Source organism: Panonychus citri, unplaced genomic scaffold (assembly GCF_014898815.1).
Source record: "Panonychus citri isolate SS breed McGregor unplaced genomic scaffold, ASM1489881v1 Contig00139, whole genome shotgun sequence".
NCBI classification, from domain to species: domain Eukaryota; kingdom Metazoa; phylum Arthropoda; class Arachnida; order Trombidiformes; family Tetranychidae; genus Panonychus; species Panonychus citri.
Genome location: NW_026515544.1, coordinates 768,778 through 787,168, shown reverse-complemented (window position 1 = coordinate 787,168; position 18,391 = coordinate 768,778). Strand labels below are relative to the sequence as shown.

General features: G+C 30.0%; 1 protein-coding gene across 3 annotated transcripts; it reads right to left on the bottom strand.

Annotated features, from left to right (window-relative positions):
• Positions 1 to 5,736: 5,736 nt before the first annotated feature.
• On the bottom strand, positions 5,737 to 18,244 carry LOC128394104 (small G protein signaling modulator 2-like). Of its 3 annotated transcripts, none has more exons than XM_053354357.1 (13): positions 17,898 to 18,244; positions 17,736 to 17,779; positions 17,051 to 17,126; positions 16,827 to 16,989; positions 15,614 to 16,148; positions 14,621 to 14,853; positions 10,125 to 10,351; positions 8,092 to 8,238; positions 6,847 to 8,027; positions 6,543 to 6,753; positions 6,270 to 6,476; positions 6,035 to 6,202; positions 5,737 to 5,961 (listed from the first exon to the last, which is right to left on the bottom strand). In XM_053354357.1, exons 1-13 carry the CDS (start codon positions 17,905 to 17,907, stop codon positions 5,861 to 5,863), a joined length of 3,303 nt encoding a protein of 1,100 aa, XP_053210332.1. In that variant the 5' UTR covers positions 17,908 to 18,244; the 3' UTR covers positions 5,737 to 5,860. The 3 variants fall into 3 exon arrangements, with proteins under 3 accessions (XP_053210332.1, XP_053210333.1, XP_053210334.1); XM_053354358.1 differs by having other exon boundaries at positions 15,614 to 16,133; XM_053354359.1 differs by having other exon boundaries at positions 15,614 to 16,130.
• Positions 18,245 to 18,391: the final 147 nt, after the last annotated feature.

The window sequence follows — 18,391 nt, the reverse complement described above, 5'->3', positions numbered from 1 at the left end:
GGTAGAAAAACAGATGAGAGAAGAGAACAAAAAAAGAAAGAGAGAGTTAATAATCTTATCACTAGATTTACCACTAATTAGTTGACTTTTGATCTAAGGTGAAATTGTTTCCAGCCCTTAGGGCGAAGGATAGAATAACACAGATATTCCTTTATCTCTTTCCTTAAGTTCCAATTTCCACACGAGGTTAACCAAAATTTTTTGTTCTCCAATTATTTACACCTGATGAAAAGAAAAAAGAATTCACTTTTCTTTTTTGTCTTTTGAACGGGAAAATTTTTGCACAAAATTAAAGATTTTGTTTTAAAAAGAGATACAATTAACTCAGTTTCAAGTAACAAGTATCATGCATGTTGATGAAATGGAGAGAGAATAGAAGGAAACTGTAGAAATAATTATTTAAACCAAAAGGTAGATTAAGATTTTGATGTTGTTTATCTGCTGTTGTTCACTTGAGGTAAGTAAAGTCTTTTATGAGATCGGTTCGGTGTTAACGTGAGCTTGGACTCTCAGCTTTCTTGGGAAATCTTGATGTTGTTGTTGTTGTTTGGTGAAAGAAAAAAGAAGACGAAGAAAAAGCCAAAAAAGAAAGTATCTAAGAAAGAAAAAGAGAAAAGAAAGAGGGAAAAGAGAAAAATTTAGAAAGGTAAGAAAGAGAAGGTACCAGATAAACCGGTTTAAGAAAGAGAAGAAAGAAAAATAAGGAGGAGAAAGAAAGAGGATTATGAGTGAAAGAGAGAAAAGAAAGTGAACTTATTACCGGGCTTTTTACCTTCGTCTCTCAATGTATACAAACTATTGCTTACCTTTAACCTAAGGTGTTTAAGGTTGGTTTCAAGAGAGAGATAGATGATGATGATGTTAATGATAATGTTAATGATGAAGATGAAGATGATCACAAATTCAATGTTGGAATGTTTAAAAAACGAATTTGTTTCACTAATCTTGGTGCGAGAGATTAACATCACTTTGAAAGAAAATGGATTCTAATCAAATTATCAATAAACAGAAAGTGAAACTTGTCTTTTTAAGTAAAATGACCAACAAGTGACCATTGGATTGGAATTAAAACAAAAAGAATATAATTAACTGATCACTTGGATTAAAAAACGATCTTTACTTGACCTCTTACATCTCTGAGTCAAAATGTCTACCGAAAGGGGAAAAGGGGAAAAAAGAGAATAGAACAAAAAGAAAAACCAAAAATTCAAATGAAAAGAAAAAGAGAAAAATGTTAATCGTTTTTTTTTCTATTCTTTTAATGTGATCCTCATGTTTGTCTCTGTGAAATCGTAGAAATAAATCTCTTCGAAATGAATTGAACTCTAATTGTTACTAAACATCAGCTTCTTCTCGATTTCTAATTGATTTGGATAATTATTTAGTTGGATAATTATAGTGCAGTGAAAGACACATGGAGAGGGATAAAGAAACTAAATCGGTTTGGCTAAAGGTAAGTACAAAGAGTGAATTTCAAGAGGGATTAGTTTATCCTCTTCTATCCTTATTTTTCTGTTTTTTTTATTAATAATAATGAGGCTTTTCACAAGGGGCAACTTTAATTATCAATCTAATGTTAATTTTCTTCTATTTCGCTTTGTTATTACTATCAGGAACAATTTCTCTTTCATTGGTTATTATGGTAAATACAATTGTGTCAAATTCAGGTCGCAATATTCCCTTTGGGCCTATTCGTTTTCTCTTTCTTTCTCTGTTTCTCTACCTGGATAACCTCCTCCTCCTTCATTCTCTACCCACTTTCTACGTTGTATCTTCTTCGTTTTATTCTACATGTTTTGATCGTGATGATTAAAAACAACGGACCTTGGGCTTTTTATTCCTCCATCATCATCATCATCATTTTCATTTTCTTCTTCTTCTTCTCTACCTGAATGTCTAACAAAAGGTAAGTAAATTTACTTTCTGACAATCTCTTTTTTCTCTCTACTTTTCATAATTTTATATTAGGCGTAGACAAATACATTAAGAAGAAAGTCTAAGAAAACTGGCCTCAGGTTCCCCGCTGAGAGAAGAGTATCTCTTAGGTAATCTTTAAGATGAACTCTTAAAAAGAAAGTAACAGTGAAGACAGAAAAATAGAAAGAGGAAGAGAGATGATGAAGAAAGACCGAAAAATGATGATGAGGGTCTATGCGAGTTCGGAAGCATAATTTTTGCTCATCTTAATCTTTTTTTCCTCTATCTTTCCATTAACTGAACATGTTACAAGCAAAAAATGTTCGATAAAAAATAAGCAAAACAAGTTACCAATGTTGTTAATATTTTCCAATCTTCTTATTTTTGTTTCTTTCTTTTTAGGCGGGAAAAGGTGATGATGATAATGATGGTAAGGTGAGATGTAATTTGCAGTTTAGAGTCAATTGTAAGTTGCTTTTGCTCTGACAGTTTGAAGCTCTTGTTGACATTGGTAATAATTAATAATAATAATGATCTTCTAATGGTTCCAGGTATTTGGTTTGTAGTTAAATTGATTATCCATTCGATTAACACTGTTAATTTATCTTTCTTCATAAAAATCTAAATCCCTTTTCCCTCATTACTCAGAAATCCATGGAAATTTCAATCCAATGATAAGATGAAATAATTGATTATATATTTTTTTTTCTCATTTTCTTCCCAAGAATATTTTTCAGGTCAACTTTTACTATCTATTGGACGAGATGGATGGTAGTCTCTAGACGATGATAATATGATGATAATCATAATGATATATAATGGGAGAGGCACCGAGAGTGAGAGCGATAAGTGACCTGAATATTTTTGTAACAAGAAAATTAATTGCGTTTTCTGGTTAGGTAAGAAAATGATAAACAAGTAATTGTAAACAATCAAATTTAAATTGATACTTTGGTCTATGAAAATTTCTTGTATTCGATCTTTCGTTTACATAATTTACTGTAATTTTCCTCTCAATCATCTATAATCAATTTTCTTACAGTTAAATTGTGTTGTTGTTGTTGTTGTGAATTCTCAAACTGAATTGCTAATCATTACAATGTCTCTTCCTTAATTCAATTATCACTTCATTCTTAGTTTTCTTAATTGCAAGTTAATCATACTTCTGTCTATCTTCTTCTGAGACAAGCAAATGATAGTAATTATCAACAATTTACAAAATTAAGGTAAAGTGTCGGTTTAATTTCCCAAAATTTTGACTAAATTATTAAATGCTTTGTATTTACAATTATCAATAGGGGATTGTTTTGAATAATGAATATTTTTCGTCCATAATGAATCTACTAAATTGTCTCATATTTTTACTATTTCCAGATTGATTAAAGTTTTTCCTTTCGAGTCTTTTTCAAACTAAAAAAACTTTTTTTTAAAAAAGACAATTAAAATTACTAATCAAAAATTTTGATTCAAAATCGATAGGAAAATGAATGTGTCTCCATCTTTTAATGGTGATTGTCACCACAAAAGGTAAATTGAAATTCAACCCAATCATGATTGGGAATAATATTCCCTGAATATCTTTTCTTGTTAATTCATCACTGTTGCTTTTTCAATTTTATGCGATGAATTCGCTTGAGTTCAGAGTCGATATTTAAACGATAGAAATAAAATGTTGATAAAAGTAAAAGAATTGAAAATGAAAATAAAAATAATGGTAAAGTTATCGAGCCTTCGCCAGATGGCGTTGGTGTCGTTCGATTTGAAATTGGAATTGAAATTGAGATCAACATAATTAAAGATTCACTTTTGTGATTACAATTTATTAGTTGATTAATCATTTGGCCTTTCTCTCCATTTATATTAATATTTGTCTCGCCAACAATCAGTCTAATTTTGCTCCAATTGTTTCAAATCAATGAGATAATCATTTGAGAAAAGATTTTGTGATAATTATGAGATTAGTTAATTACAACAAGTGATTGATTTGTTTCGCTTTTTTTTGTTTACTTTTTTGTTTCTGTTTTGTTCACCTTTAATCACCATGAGTTTCTTGATTCCTGAGAGTCACTTGGAAATTATCGAAAGTGATCATTCAATTGAAAGTGATTCCAATGAAATAAAGTTAAATTCTCGCCTCATCTCAATGTCTAATGATTTCAGTGGCGATTGTGATGATGACGAGGGTAATGTTATTGTCGATGATGATGGTGATGTTACTGATCTATTTCAATCAAGTCAAGTCAATTTAATTACAATTCCGTCCAATGGTAACGTAATTCAAGTGCCTTCTAACCTTTTGGTGACATCGGACAACAGTTTGATTCTTTGTCTTCCTCCAGAAGGAATTACCTTTCAAGTACAATCAACATCACCTCTCGATTCATCATTAATGGAAACAAATATCCATGAGATTTATGACTCATCTAATTTTAATCAATCTTCTCTTTCTTCTTTATCTTCTTCTTCTTCTTCTTCTTCTTCTTCATTGTCATCGTCATCATTATCTTCACCATCATTTACAACTTTAACTCCGATCACTTTTCCCGATTTGATAGAAAAATCAACAACCGTCTTCGGTGAAACAATTGAAGTCTCACCAGAAATTCAACTGGAAAAAGCTCAAATTTGGCACAAAGATTCACAATTAGCGATTGTTGCTCTCGCTGCTCTTAAGGCAACAAACAATTGACTCTAATCAACTAATTGCAATAATCTATATCCATATTAACCCACAAATATACAAAGTATATTTAATTTATGCATAAACAAAATCAAATATAAAACTAACAATAGACTGATCTAAGTAATGAAATTAATAATTTGTAATACTTTTTGTAACCTTCAACAAAGGTTGATACAGTTAAAACGGAGGTCATATCTAAGAAAGAGTCAAAATAAAGTACAATTATAAAGTTGAATCCGAACTGATTAATAAATTGAATTTCCTAAACTCGGTTAATCTAAAAAAAGACTCAATCGGATCAAAATTAGAATTTCAGTTTAAGCGCTAATTTTGGTTAATCTCTTTCCTTTTCAATCAACGTTTCAGTCACTTAATTGTCTTGAAAGATCAATTGTTTCTCATTTAGTTGAACAAATTTTCCAATCGGATATTTGATTGGCCTTTCCTTCAATAATCACAGAATTGAGCATCTTTAGTCACCTTAGAATATAGAATCCGGGAGTTCTCGGGTCCCCACATTCATCGAAAGCACCTGAGACGATGCCCGCGGCGTAACATCGTCCATCCTTTTTGTACATCAAAGCCCCACCCGAATCTCCTCTACATGCATCACCTCCGGTGCTTTTATCCACACAACACATGTGAGTCTCATGAACTTTTGGTATATCGATCAGGATCTTTCTTAATGTCTGAATTGTTCCTCATGTAATAATCTCTAATCATCTCGTTACATTGAGCATCTCATTTGGTTTTTGATAGTAAACAGATCAATCAGTCAGTTAATTGACTAGAAAAACAATTAAAGAGCAAATTGATCACAATTTTCACCTTGAAAAGGAAAATCGAATCAAACTTGATCTAAACCTTGATTCTTGTTTATTTCCATCGAAAGAATCAAGATTATCTTGATTAACTTAATAAACAATAATTTAATCTCACTCACTTGGAATATCCAACCTCAACATTCATTAAAAATTCTGACATTTACATCGGGTCCTAATCGTCCGAAACCAGCAACGATTTACAAAAACCCATTTCGTTGTCAACACTTTACCTTAGAGTCGCATCCATGAATATACTCAGTTCTGGTCAATTTGTATTCATGATTGAAATAATTAGAATTGAGAAACAAAACATCAGAAATAACAGAAATTTTTATTTCAATCAAATCAATTAGATAAAAGATCAAAAGACATTTAGTTAAAATCATTTAGACGCAAGAAAATTAAGATTTAGTTTTACACAAATAATCTCATGTAATTAGTTATAATTATAATTATTGTCCATTAACGATTGAATTTGTAGAACCAGTTCCCTGGAAAGTTTAAGTACGGCTTTAGCATCATGTCTCTCCGCCATTTCTATCAGATTCAAGGGACAAATAATACAAATCAATTTCAAGAGTTAAATTAGATTAGATTTACCTGTAATTACCATTAAAAAATTTAATTATATCAGTAAAATCCATGTCGTTTTCCAAAATAATGTCTCTGTAATATTCAACCAAAGCGAGAGCGATGAAGAGGACGAAATGAGCTGAGGCGACAAACTTAGCGGCCCAAATGACCTCCCAGACCCTGAAAATATCCTCATAAAGCAATTCTGATACCGGAAGAAATGATTTCAAATGATTAAAGACAATAAACAACAATGAGAACAATTTAATTACCTCTTTTAAAGTCCAAAAGAAACCAACGATAGCAAAAATAGAAATGAGTATAGTCGCCATTTTGATGCATTAGATCAAATATCTCATTGTCCAGTATTTGTATTAGTGACCTCATGTTCGCGAAGTGAGTGTCCATTGCACCTCCGTGGGGAAAATTAGCAACCATGCGTTTCATTAATTCACAGAAACAACTGTAAGATTTTACCTCTAAAATTGAAAAGAATCGTTGTAATTAATCATCACAATTTGAGAATCAAACAATCATCAGATTACCGTCATCGAATATAACTAATAAAGGTGCTACAAGGTCACACATTCCCTGGACATAACCCTGGTCAAGATGTTCCCAAACATAGGTACACATTACGTTCCTCAATTTCTCGAGGTTTTCTTTGTTCATAAAGTACCAATAGTTACGATCACATCGTTGAACGTCCTTGTCGATTCGATGGATATTCAAGGAAAATAGATCAAGTAATTCATTCTTGATAAAGATACAGAGAAAAGGAAAACACAATTATTGTTCTGATTCAGTTGGTGAAAATTGAAATTCGATTGAAGAAAAAGTAACAATTACCGGATAGACTCCGCCATTGGAAGAAGCTGGTGATATGCAAGCCGAACCTGGTTCTAGACCGAGATTTCGATCGTTAATTGAATTCGAGTCCTTGTTTTCTTTGTCATCGTTAACGGTTGTATCGTTTTCTAAATTATCTGATTTACTAATCGTCTCCTCTGATTTGTAACTTCGGGTTAAATCAACTGACGGATTAGTAATAACTATGTTTTGACCTGAACTTGTTTCACTTCCTATTTGCCGTTGTCGCTTTAAACAGTCTCTTGGACTAACTTTTTTACGTCGACCTTTACCTTCACCATGAACTGAATCAACTGATCGTCCCCTGGAGGTTAACTTAATTTTATCAGATGATTTTGATTCTTTACCTGGTTTACCAGCTGATTTATCAGTCCTTTTATCGCCAGCGTCATCACCACTTTCTTCAGTATCAGAAAAATCAGTGAAAACTTCACCTGAACAATTGTTTGTCTCTTTAGGTCCAATCAACGGCATTTCTGTACTATTGTTTGATTCTGATGACAATTTAGCCAAATTAGCAGCCATGATCTCTTTATCTCGTTGTCGGACAATGGCCTCAACAGCTAACCAATCGGTCATTGTTATTTCGTAATGTTGAATGACATCCTTATCACGTTCAGTCCGCTCTTCTGAAGTAAATTCAAACTCGTAGTGACCCAAAAGGTAAGGCCAAACCTGTCGACGTAGATCATGATCAATGCCACCATAATAAATCAATCGTCTTAATTCATCTGGATTAGTAATTCGTCCGTTATCATCATGAAATGATTCCCATGCTTCTTTGGTCAACCCTTTTGATGCATCATTTGGCTTATCTACAGGAATTATAATCGCATTAACCAAGCCCGATAAATGAGTTCTAACGGTTCGTAAATGTCGACAATGAGCCAACCAGCCATAAAATGCTCGAGAAATGATTTGTCTTTTCATCGTGTCACAAAGTATCTTGATAGATTTATCAGTTGGAATTGATTGTTGAGGGGCAATAGTTTTAATTGTTGAATTAACGTCAATTGTATTGTCTTCACTTAGCGATTTACTTGTTGATGAAGTTGATGAGGTTGAAGATGAATTAGAAGCAGTTTTATCTTGTAGACCATTACGAGCTCTCCATAGGAATGAGCTTGATTTAGTTGTTTTCGGGTCGAACATTTCTTGAGCTTTACAAAGATGTAAATGGAAACAATTAGATATTAATCAATTAGCATAACAATTAACACTTACAAATTGTCTCTGGTTTATCGGATGAGGCCACAATTCGGAAAACGTAATCAGTTGTTTCATTTTCCTCTGAAGATGAGCCCGATTCACTTTTACTTGCATTGTAAATATTTCGGTGATTTTTACGCTTCAATTTTGGGAAAACTTTACCTACAATTAGTAAAGGAAGAGATAAACAATTAAGACAATTAAAAGACGCCAGGATTGATCAATAGAAAAAGAGACAGCAACGATCAGGCAAAGAGACAGAATCAACGGTTGACAACAATTAACTTTTTCTATTACTTAAAAATTCAACAAAATGGAAACTCAATTACCCTGGAGATAAGTTAACATTACTTGTTATTGTAATTAATTCAAGACGTTTAACTTAATATGATTGAAATTTTGTCACAATTTAACAAAACAAAAGATTAAAATAAATTAACTTAATCCAATGAAAAAAACCCAAAAAACTGATATCAAATTATTAATTGATAGGTTGTTGATTCAGGTAAACAAAGATGAAACATAAAACTGCAACAATTAAGTCTTTAAGATGGAAAAAAATGATTAATAAATTACGATAACAATCAACGATAATTGTCATTGTATTGATTTCCTTTGTTCCTATTTGTTAAAGTAACTTTTAGCTCGTTTTTTTTTGAGAAAAACTGATTAACGGTAATTTAATATTATCCTAGACATTTATGATTAAATCAATGGCAATAATAATTAACCTGAGTGTAGTTTTAATCATGTCAAACTTATCAATTTAACTTGATAATAATAATTGAATTGTTAACTATCATCAACAAAGAGGGTAATCAACAAAAACTAATGAGGACCCTTTTGTTTCATGATCACAATAAAGAATGACAATTAACAATGTAATCAGATTAAAATTGATTGCTCTCTAAATCTAATCCATAATCAATAATTTAACCATGAATTAAGTGAAAGGTGATGAAATTGAAAGTTAGTTTAGCAAAAACTTTAGTTGGGAGATTAAGTTTAATGAAGATATTAAATTTGTTATTCAAATTATCATGTTAAAGATCATGAATAAGATAATAAATTGATGAGAATTGTTTAGTTAATGATTAAGATTATGATAAAAGGATTGGGAAAGTGAGTGTTATGATTAGTGGTTATGAATTTAATTCTGTTTCTTTTCCAAAGGTTAACATTAATTTGATTGAGTTGTTTGTTGAGAGCCATGAAATATATTGACTCGATTTCTACTCAAATGTAAGATGATCAAAGATAAAGATGAGGATGAGGATGAGGATGAAGATGATTATGATTATTATGATGATGGTGATGGTGATGATGATCAACCTCTAAAAGGTTAATTGTGATCATGCTCAAAATCATCATTTTCGTTTACACCTTTGTCCTTATCCAAGTAATCGAGTTATTAGATTGTTCTGGTTTAGATGATGATCGATTTTTCAATTAAGCTTAATATGCTTTTCTAATAATATCTTTCGTTTTCATTATTATTATCATTCTATTGTTAAGAATCTGAATTATGTTAAATATTTATCTCCATTCTTACATGTTGACTATCATTGTGACAATTGTTGCCTGATGGACAATTAGGAATAGACTTTGCAATTCAATTAAATCATATTACAATTCAATTTATAGTAAAGTATTGAATTTTTGTATTCGTGATAAAAAAATATCAAGCAACAAGTAATTGTCACAATTTCGTATTAATAAAAGCAATTAACACCTAAGGCATCAAATAATCATTAGATTGTTTGTCGTTCATGTCATGTTTACAAATTTAATTAAATCATCTCTCTCACTCTCTCCCATGTTAATTAAATTTGATTGTCATAATAGAGTTAACAGTTTAGGTGCTCCAGAAAAGACAAAGTAATTAGATAATCAATCAACGTTTCAGAGTAAAATCACAATTTAGTAATCGAATGATCAATGAAAATGTTAATTGTTGAACCAAAGTTTTCGCAATTAATCAAATTCAAAGCAAATTAAGATAAACAATTAAAAGGATTGTTGGTGAGAAATGGAAATGAGTCTAATACCTTTTCCCTTTCGTGTCCAAAGTGGAGGAACCATTTGACCATAAGGGGCAAGTCCATTCTCGAGACACGATAAAAAGGCCAACAAATGACCTCCTTTGGGAAATCTTATCGGTGATCGCTGGACACCGTCTTGGCCCACAAGTACAACGGTTCCACAGGAATCTTGTTGATGACAATGAAGATAAACAATATCTTCAACATTAACGGTCATCGCATAGTCCCAGAAACTGTAATTAAACAATTAGATTCAAAATGATTAGTCAAACCATTTAAGCAAAAAACAACAATTAAGTTTACTTTTCATGATCATCTTGAACTGATAGTCAAATCAAATACAAGTAAGTTCAATGCTAATATAAGATAATCAATAGGAATAACGATTTAGTGGATTAATTTTTCCATAGCAATTATTGACATTTCATTTTAATCCAATTCCAGTTAAACTGGTTGACATTTTTACCCCAACAATTTGATTAGTTAATCATCCTTGTTTACCCTTAATTTTAATGTTTATCTGAATCAACAATCTGACTTATTAACTATGATCACCTGATGATAATCAATATTAAAGACTAGAATTATGTTGCTGTATTGATTTAAGTCACAATCAGATGATTGTGTTATCAATTTTTGATTAATGGAAACAATTGAACTAAATCAGCTGATTAAATGAAAAAAAAACAATAGCCAATTGACCAATAATATTAATAACAAGTATTGAAAGTTTGATAAAAAATAAACATTTGAAGTTTAGTTTAGAGTCATTATGATTAAGATATGATTTAATTAGATCTCATTAAAATCAACATTAATCTGCTGGAAAATGTTGATAAAATAATCTCAACAATATTCAACAATCAAAACTTGATAATCTTTGGGATGAATCAACAATTGACCAGGATTAATCACTTGCAATTTAACCAATATAAAAAGCTAACCATTAGCTTCCTGATTAAACATGACAATCAAGCTAATCATTCACATGGTCATTAATGATAAGATTCAAATATTACTAACTAATGGATATGAATTTATCTTCCAATGGGAATAATATACAACAGGTATTTTCATCATTATGATTAATATCATTTTCTGAATAGAATTGGATAAATAATGAGATATTCTTGAAAAAAGAATTTTTTTTCATGATAAAAACAGAGACTTTATCATCTTTGGAACTTCATCTCGATTCATCATCTTCATCTTTCCATGATAATCAATCTTGTTTCTGTATTAAATTATCGATCCAATGTTTATATTGAGAATTGAATTCAATATTTCATCATGAATATTCAGTAATCTCACCATGGATTTGGTGATAAAAGAAAATGAATCAAACCTTTATTCATTTTCAAATGCTTTCTAATATTGGTAACATTATATATCTATGATTTTGATAATAAATATGAATTGCTATTAATAAGTTGTGCTTGTCGTTAATTGTCAATTTAGATAAATTGTTAATAGCTTTTCACGATCCATTTGAATGTAACAAAACTTGGAATATAATTTAAATTAATTACGATTTGTGAATAATTAATTTTTAATAACTTTTCCATTCAAAAACTCGGTTAGATTTATTTCCCTCGTAACAATTAGTTGATTGTTAGTAATGAACAAAAATCACTTCAATGTTAAACTAAATTACTATTTGGATCTAAGATGATTAGTCAAACAAAATGTGATTAAATTTTCACTTAATTGTTGAATAACTGAGCAACAGTTGATAGAGTTAAAATCAATTCTCAGCCTAATCACTTTTAATTCAGTTTTAAACGTAACAAAAAAAATTAGTGAGAAATTAATTAGTTTTGTCTGATTTTCATCCTTGATCTGAATCATAGCTGAACTCAAGCAATTAAAGAAATGACTGTTTGAATAAACAATGAATATGAAGAAACTTTTTCTTATTAAAATGTATTAATACAATTTAATTAAATTTTTGGATGAAGTTTAATTGTCAATTCAATATTTGAACATTATGATTAGTTATCTCTTAATATGTTTTGTAAGATTGAGAAGAGGAGGAAAAAAATTCTGTCAGAACTTTTTTCTTGCATGGAAATTGGTGTTGAGTTTAATTTGAATCGAAATGACAATTGAGTCCATGAACTAATAATAGGTTTTCATTGAACATTTGATATTAATCATGGTGAATTATAATCATGATCAATTGTCAATTTTATCATGTCCAGAAGGAATGAATATCATCAACAGATAAGGAAAAAAGTTCCAACATATTAATAGTTATTATTCAGTTGTGACGATTTTCCTATGACTGGTTTTCATTAGAAATGTATCATGATGAATACTCTCAATGGATGAAATTCTGATGATCAGGGAGAGAGAAAAAATGAAGAGTCGGGAATCAAATTCTTATTAGAATTTCCAACTCATGACGTTTTCATGAGAAATTGATTCTTCAATGTCTCATATTATTATATTGTTGAGCATTTTCTTCCTTCACCGAGTTAAATATTCTGATATTTTCTCTTCTTCTACTATTTGTTTTCTTTTTCTTTTCCATCTTCTCCATGATAACCACAGGGAGTTAGAATGCTCACTGAAATGTCTATTTCTATGTCTATTGAGTTCAATCTTCATGGAGCTCAGAACTTTTTTTTCTCTACAAAATTGCAAACCAGAAACTCAAACTTCTCATGATGAAAGAACAGATTATATAACAGAAAATCTTCTTTTCCATGTCAGAAGGTCACCGAGGATCAGAATCATACTCAAGACGAAGATCAGAACTTCAATCTCCACCCTGATGAATGTAATTTAGAAAAGAGATAAAATAAATCAACAGAATATGAAAAAAACAGATAATATGAAACTTATTGTTCTGTTTTTGTTTTTCCTCAGGTACAATATTTACTCGGATATTAATCCAAACAATCAAGTAAATTGTTTCAATTACAAATTTCGAGACGCAATCAAACAGGTCACTTCCCATTAGGTCATTTTTGTATTGATCAATTTCAACAAAATAAACAACAATTGGAAATACGTTTCGAGGACCAATTGTTTACAATTTCAATGGTTTAATTGCTCAACTGTCTAATCAATTTCTGTTACCACCATCGTAATGATTTAAGTGTCTGATTAATAATACAAACCTTCATATAATTATCTACATTCAATAATTGATTAGATGAGGTTCTTGATACACAAAGATGATCATCTTAATTTTGTTATTTTGCTTCTCATTTATCACCATCATCAGTTGTAATAATACCAATTCCCTCCCAGTTTCCCAGGTAAATATGATATAACAAATACACTTCCGGGTTTTCATTAAATTCCTATGAAAACTCAGTATTTTGTGTATTCCATTTATTCATGTAGGCGTAAGCAGAAACTTTTCAACTCGACTGTAAATCTTTCGGTAACCTGGTTTTTTCTTGTCTTGTTAACCTTTTATGCTCCATAACTTGTATTCTCAATTGTTATCATGTAACTGAATCCAGAATTTGAAACAATAAAACTGAAATTTTCAAATAAGTTCTGGATTCATTTCCATTTTTGCCTTTCTACATCATTAAGATTGTCTTGTCATCTATATGCTTGACTAATTTAATCAACTGCAACAATTTACTAAATCAAAATGTATCAACATCTAATAATATACATTGATTACTGTGTTTCAAATTTATCTAGAATTAATTTCAATGAAATTGTTATGAATATTTTTAAATTGTTGACTATTAGTATTCAGTTGGAAAAAAAATTCATTCCAATCAACTTAATTGTAAGTATTGATCTTAATCTAGCTCTTTGTAAGTTTATTTATTAGACCCACAATTTAATATAATCAAACCTTTATAATTAATTGCTGGCGAGAGAAATTGATTAGATAAACCTTGGAGCCATGTAAATTTAATTTAATCACCAATGTAAATGTTGATTGTTTACATTCAATTAAACTGTTTGATTGGTTAAATTGTCAAGCAAAGCAAAAAATAAATATTATTAATATTACAAACATCATCATTCCCAATGATTAATATTGATTTAAGATGGTTCAAGATCAATAATAACAAAACCATTGATGATCGTGTTGATTGTTGATTGCTGATTGTCATTACTAAAGTTGATCAGATTAAGTTTATTACTTTTTGTGTTTTGTTTTTGGGTTAATCAAATCAGTATGATTATAACAATATTGTCACAATCATTATCAGTTGATAATCAATCTCAAGGAGCGGGCATCTCATATTGAATTAAATTGTCATCACGATCAATATAATAGTTAATCTTGATTGTCAATCAAGACAAATGATAACAATACATGAAATTCAATTTGATTAAAAAAATGTAAATCTTTTGGTAAGTTAATATAAATGATAAACTAAAATAAACTATTGATTGAAATTGAAACAATATTAACCCATTCAGATGATTTGTTTTGATTAACTTGATTGTGTTGTTGTTTTTAGGTCAAATGAAAGTAAATCAAACCAATTAACCAACATAATATTAAATCAATTGCTTACTTTTTATCTTGAGCTGTTGAAGATGAAGTTGTTGTTGTTGTTGGTGTGTTTATATTGTTAATTGTTGCTGTTGATTGTGAGGTTGAGGTTGAATTAGTTGTGTTCTCGTTGGGTGAACCTTCACCAAGACTTGCTGATCCATTCATTAATTGATTAGGTGTCCATTTGATTACTAATCCTGCTGGAGTTTGATGGAGTGATAAATAACCAGGAATTGCTTCTAGATTTTCCCTCTGTAACAATTAGAGTTAAATTGTAAATTCAAATTACATTGTAATGACTACGAAACAAAGATACAATTAAAAAGACTACTAGAATATAGAGTTGAATGTAATTATAATGTGATGATTTTGATTGTCATGGATTAACAAGCAAATTAGATTCAGTTAATCAATAGTTTCTCATTTATTATAATCACTGGTAATCATGATACTGAAAATTATCATTTTGTTAATATTATTATTGGATGTAGTTGATTAGTTCTTGATTGTTAGTAAATTGTTTCAATGGCAGTAATTTAATTTTTACAATATTGAATTCGATAGTTGATTTTTTAAGCCTATTGTAAAGTAGATTAACATAATTAATACTAATCATTTTGCTAGCTTTAATTCAATTGATCAATGAGAAAACAAACAAAGTCAATTATCATTGTTTTAATTAACTAATCATCATAATTAAAACCTTATTGATCAAGAGATGACATTGAACTCATCATATATTCAAATAATACATTATTTGTAATTAAACTGAGACTCATGATAATGTTTTAAGTAAATTAACCAAATTAATTATCATGTGGGTTAGTTAATACACTTTTGATCAAACAATTAAGTGTCTATTGAATACAGAAAGAGAGAGAGAGAGAAATTGAGATTTAATTGAAAGATCGACAATGGTAAATGAATTGAATTATTTATGAATGAATTTCGTGTAATTTGAAACGATTGACAACAAGAATCTCATTGATTATAAATCGGAGGAAATACTCACTGGTTGGATGAGAACGTTGTTTTTCCCATAGAGTAAAGTAGTCTTACAATTCTGGTGTAAAGATTCAACATAATCTCTTGGTGACCATGAAGATAATCGGAGATTTTCATCAGAGGAAGATGATATTCGTGAATCGCTGATTGGTCCACGACGAAAGGGTAAACCTAAAGGTTTTCTACCCACTGGTGGGGTCGATGGGCCATTTGAATTTGGATTAACCAAACGATTACGTTGAACTAATTCATCGGCTGGTGGATCAGTCCAATAGTGATCTTGAGTTTTCATCTTTGAATAATCGAGAGCACAAGGACCGACCAAAAGAGAGGCCAGTATTTGTCCGTCCACTGGGTCGGCAACCAAAGCCTCTTTCTCATAATACTGGTGGTGATTAGTGACCACATGGGTCACGATGTCCACTAATTGTTTCTCAAACAAAGCGACTCGTATCCAAAGGTAACGCGCTGTTTTGGTCGGACTGTTGGTGATTATCTTGTTTCGTAGCTGATTGGTACTATCGCTGCTGGAAGAGGTTCGTCTTTTAATTGTTTATAATTTAATCATTTAATTGGTGATCATTAAATAACCAGAAAGAGAAGAGAAAGAAAATAAAATCAATTATAAATCATTTTCATTGATTTCTTGATATTTCTCTTCCCTTTTGATTGCCCAATGGTATCAAAAAGGTTGATAATCAATGGAAACTGAGTTAACTTTTTTTTTAATTTAAATTGTAAATCTAAAGGATTTGAATCAATCATGGTTACAGATTAAATTTCCAACAATTTAATCAACTGATATAATTTTTAATCATCATTAATCTAATTTAATGATAAAGATTACGATCAATGGAAATCTTTTTAACTCTAAACCCAAAATTGATTCCCTGGTGATTAGTAAATTAGATTGCTACTGATTATTTGATTTAACAACAATAATAATCATATGGAAACATTTGATTTGATCATTTGTGAGATCAAATTAATGAAAAATTAATCAAGTTTTGTAAGAGCAAATGATTTAAGGTACAAATTAATGATTGAAATTAAGTTTCATCCAAAATGATAATAATAATACATCAATATGATAGTTGTACATTTAAACGTGAATATCAATCACATGATGATTAAAAGTAATCATTAGGTTAATCACCAAGGTTGATTAGTTGATCAATTATGATAATAATAAAGATGATTAGTTTAATTGTTACACTCACTTGCTTGGATCGGAGGTTTCAATTTGAATAACAGCCTTATAAACAATTGCTGCTGGTTCAAAATTTTTGGCAACTTTTTGTAACAATGCTGTTGTTGAATTGGTTTTAAATAGCCCCAGGGCTCGTCTTTTAAGTCCATGGGAAAGACAAGCATCAACAGCCACTGTTTCAATCAAATTTGTGATCAGTGAAACAATTTAATTGCAATCGTTTAATTAACTTACCACAAAGTGAGGTTATACTGCTGCTCTCTTCATGGACAAATTTTCTGGTAACTGCTTCCTCCATGATTTGTTTAACCTTTAATTTAATCAATAACAATTAAGAGATGATTAGATTTCTACTCTTATTTCCTAATTGATCAGTCATTCAAATAGATTTAATTTCTTATATTTAAATTGTTGTTTTCTACTCTTTAAGCATTTGATTGTATTTTTTTTTTCAATTCAAAGGTATTAAGGTGATTGTTAAACTGAATTAAAATAAATTATATTTAATCTTCTTGTGAAAGAAAACAATAAATTATAATTGACTAGAATATAAATTATTACAATTTAGAATAAAATTTTCGTCAATTAATTTCTAGTCAATTAAACTTGACACTTTTTTTAATTGTATCTCTTTCTCCACAATTAAATTTAATGGTATTAAAATTGAAGAGAAAGTTAAATTGATCTCTGCACCTAAATTGATCAACAATCAAATCAATAATTGTGAAAATATTAAATTAGCAAAGTCCAAACAACAAATGACCATATGGAAAAGTTAATTGTTTCCAAATCCAACTCTTCAGCCCAAACAATAAGCTACTCAGAATTGATCGATTGGAATAACAATTAACATGGAAAGTCAATGAAGATTTGGATGGATAATTAATTACAATCAAAGAATCAATTAATTAATTGTTACCTCTTTTTTAACCATACGAAGAAGCTTCTCCCTGTAATCTTTTTCTGCATCCATGAGTATGAGTGATGAAGGAGAATCCATTTGATGAGGAATAACAAAATGGAACATTGAAATTCACAATTAGAGATGAACCTAGTTGACAATTAGAATCAATTTACTTACCTGATTCCATAGTGATCACAGTAATTAGATTAGAATAGTTTTAATTGTTAACACACAGAGATGAATGTTTAAATTACAAGATGATTTTTATTAATACGTTGGATAGACAAATGGATAAAACGATTTTTGGTGTTAAATTGTTGAGAAATATATAATTTATCAGGTGAGAAAATAGGAAATAGACAATTATCACAATTAGAATTGATTGTTCAGATAAGATTAGGTTCTCTGTTAATTTCTCTCGCTTATTAAACCAACAACAACAGGTAGATTGACGTTAATCATTTGGTAAATAAAATGTTGGAATCTTTTTCAACCAACCTGTATAATAACATGTACACTGAGTATGCACAGATGAATATACATCTTCATTTTATCATCTTCTCTCTGTCTCAATGATGGTTTCCCTTTCTTTGCCATGATGAAAACTCCATGAACATTGAAAACCTTGAAACCAGAACTCGACATGATAAATAAATGAAGCGACGACTAGT

Coding starts and splice junctions, on each gene's coding strand:
- LOC128394104 (XM_053354357.1), bottom strand. Junction 14,854..15,613: donor ACAACGTTCTCATCCAACCA/GTGAGTATTTCC, acceptor TAATTGTTACAG/AGGGAAAATCTAGAAGCAAT. Junction 5,962..6,034: donor TATAATTAAATTTTTTAATG/GTAATTACAGGT, acceptor TGAATCTGATAG/AAATGGCGGAGAGACATGAT.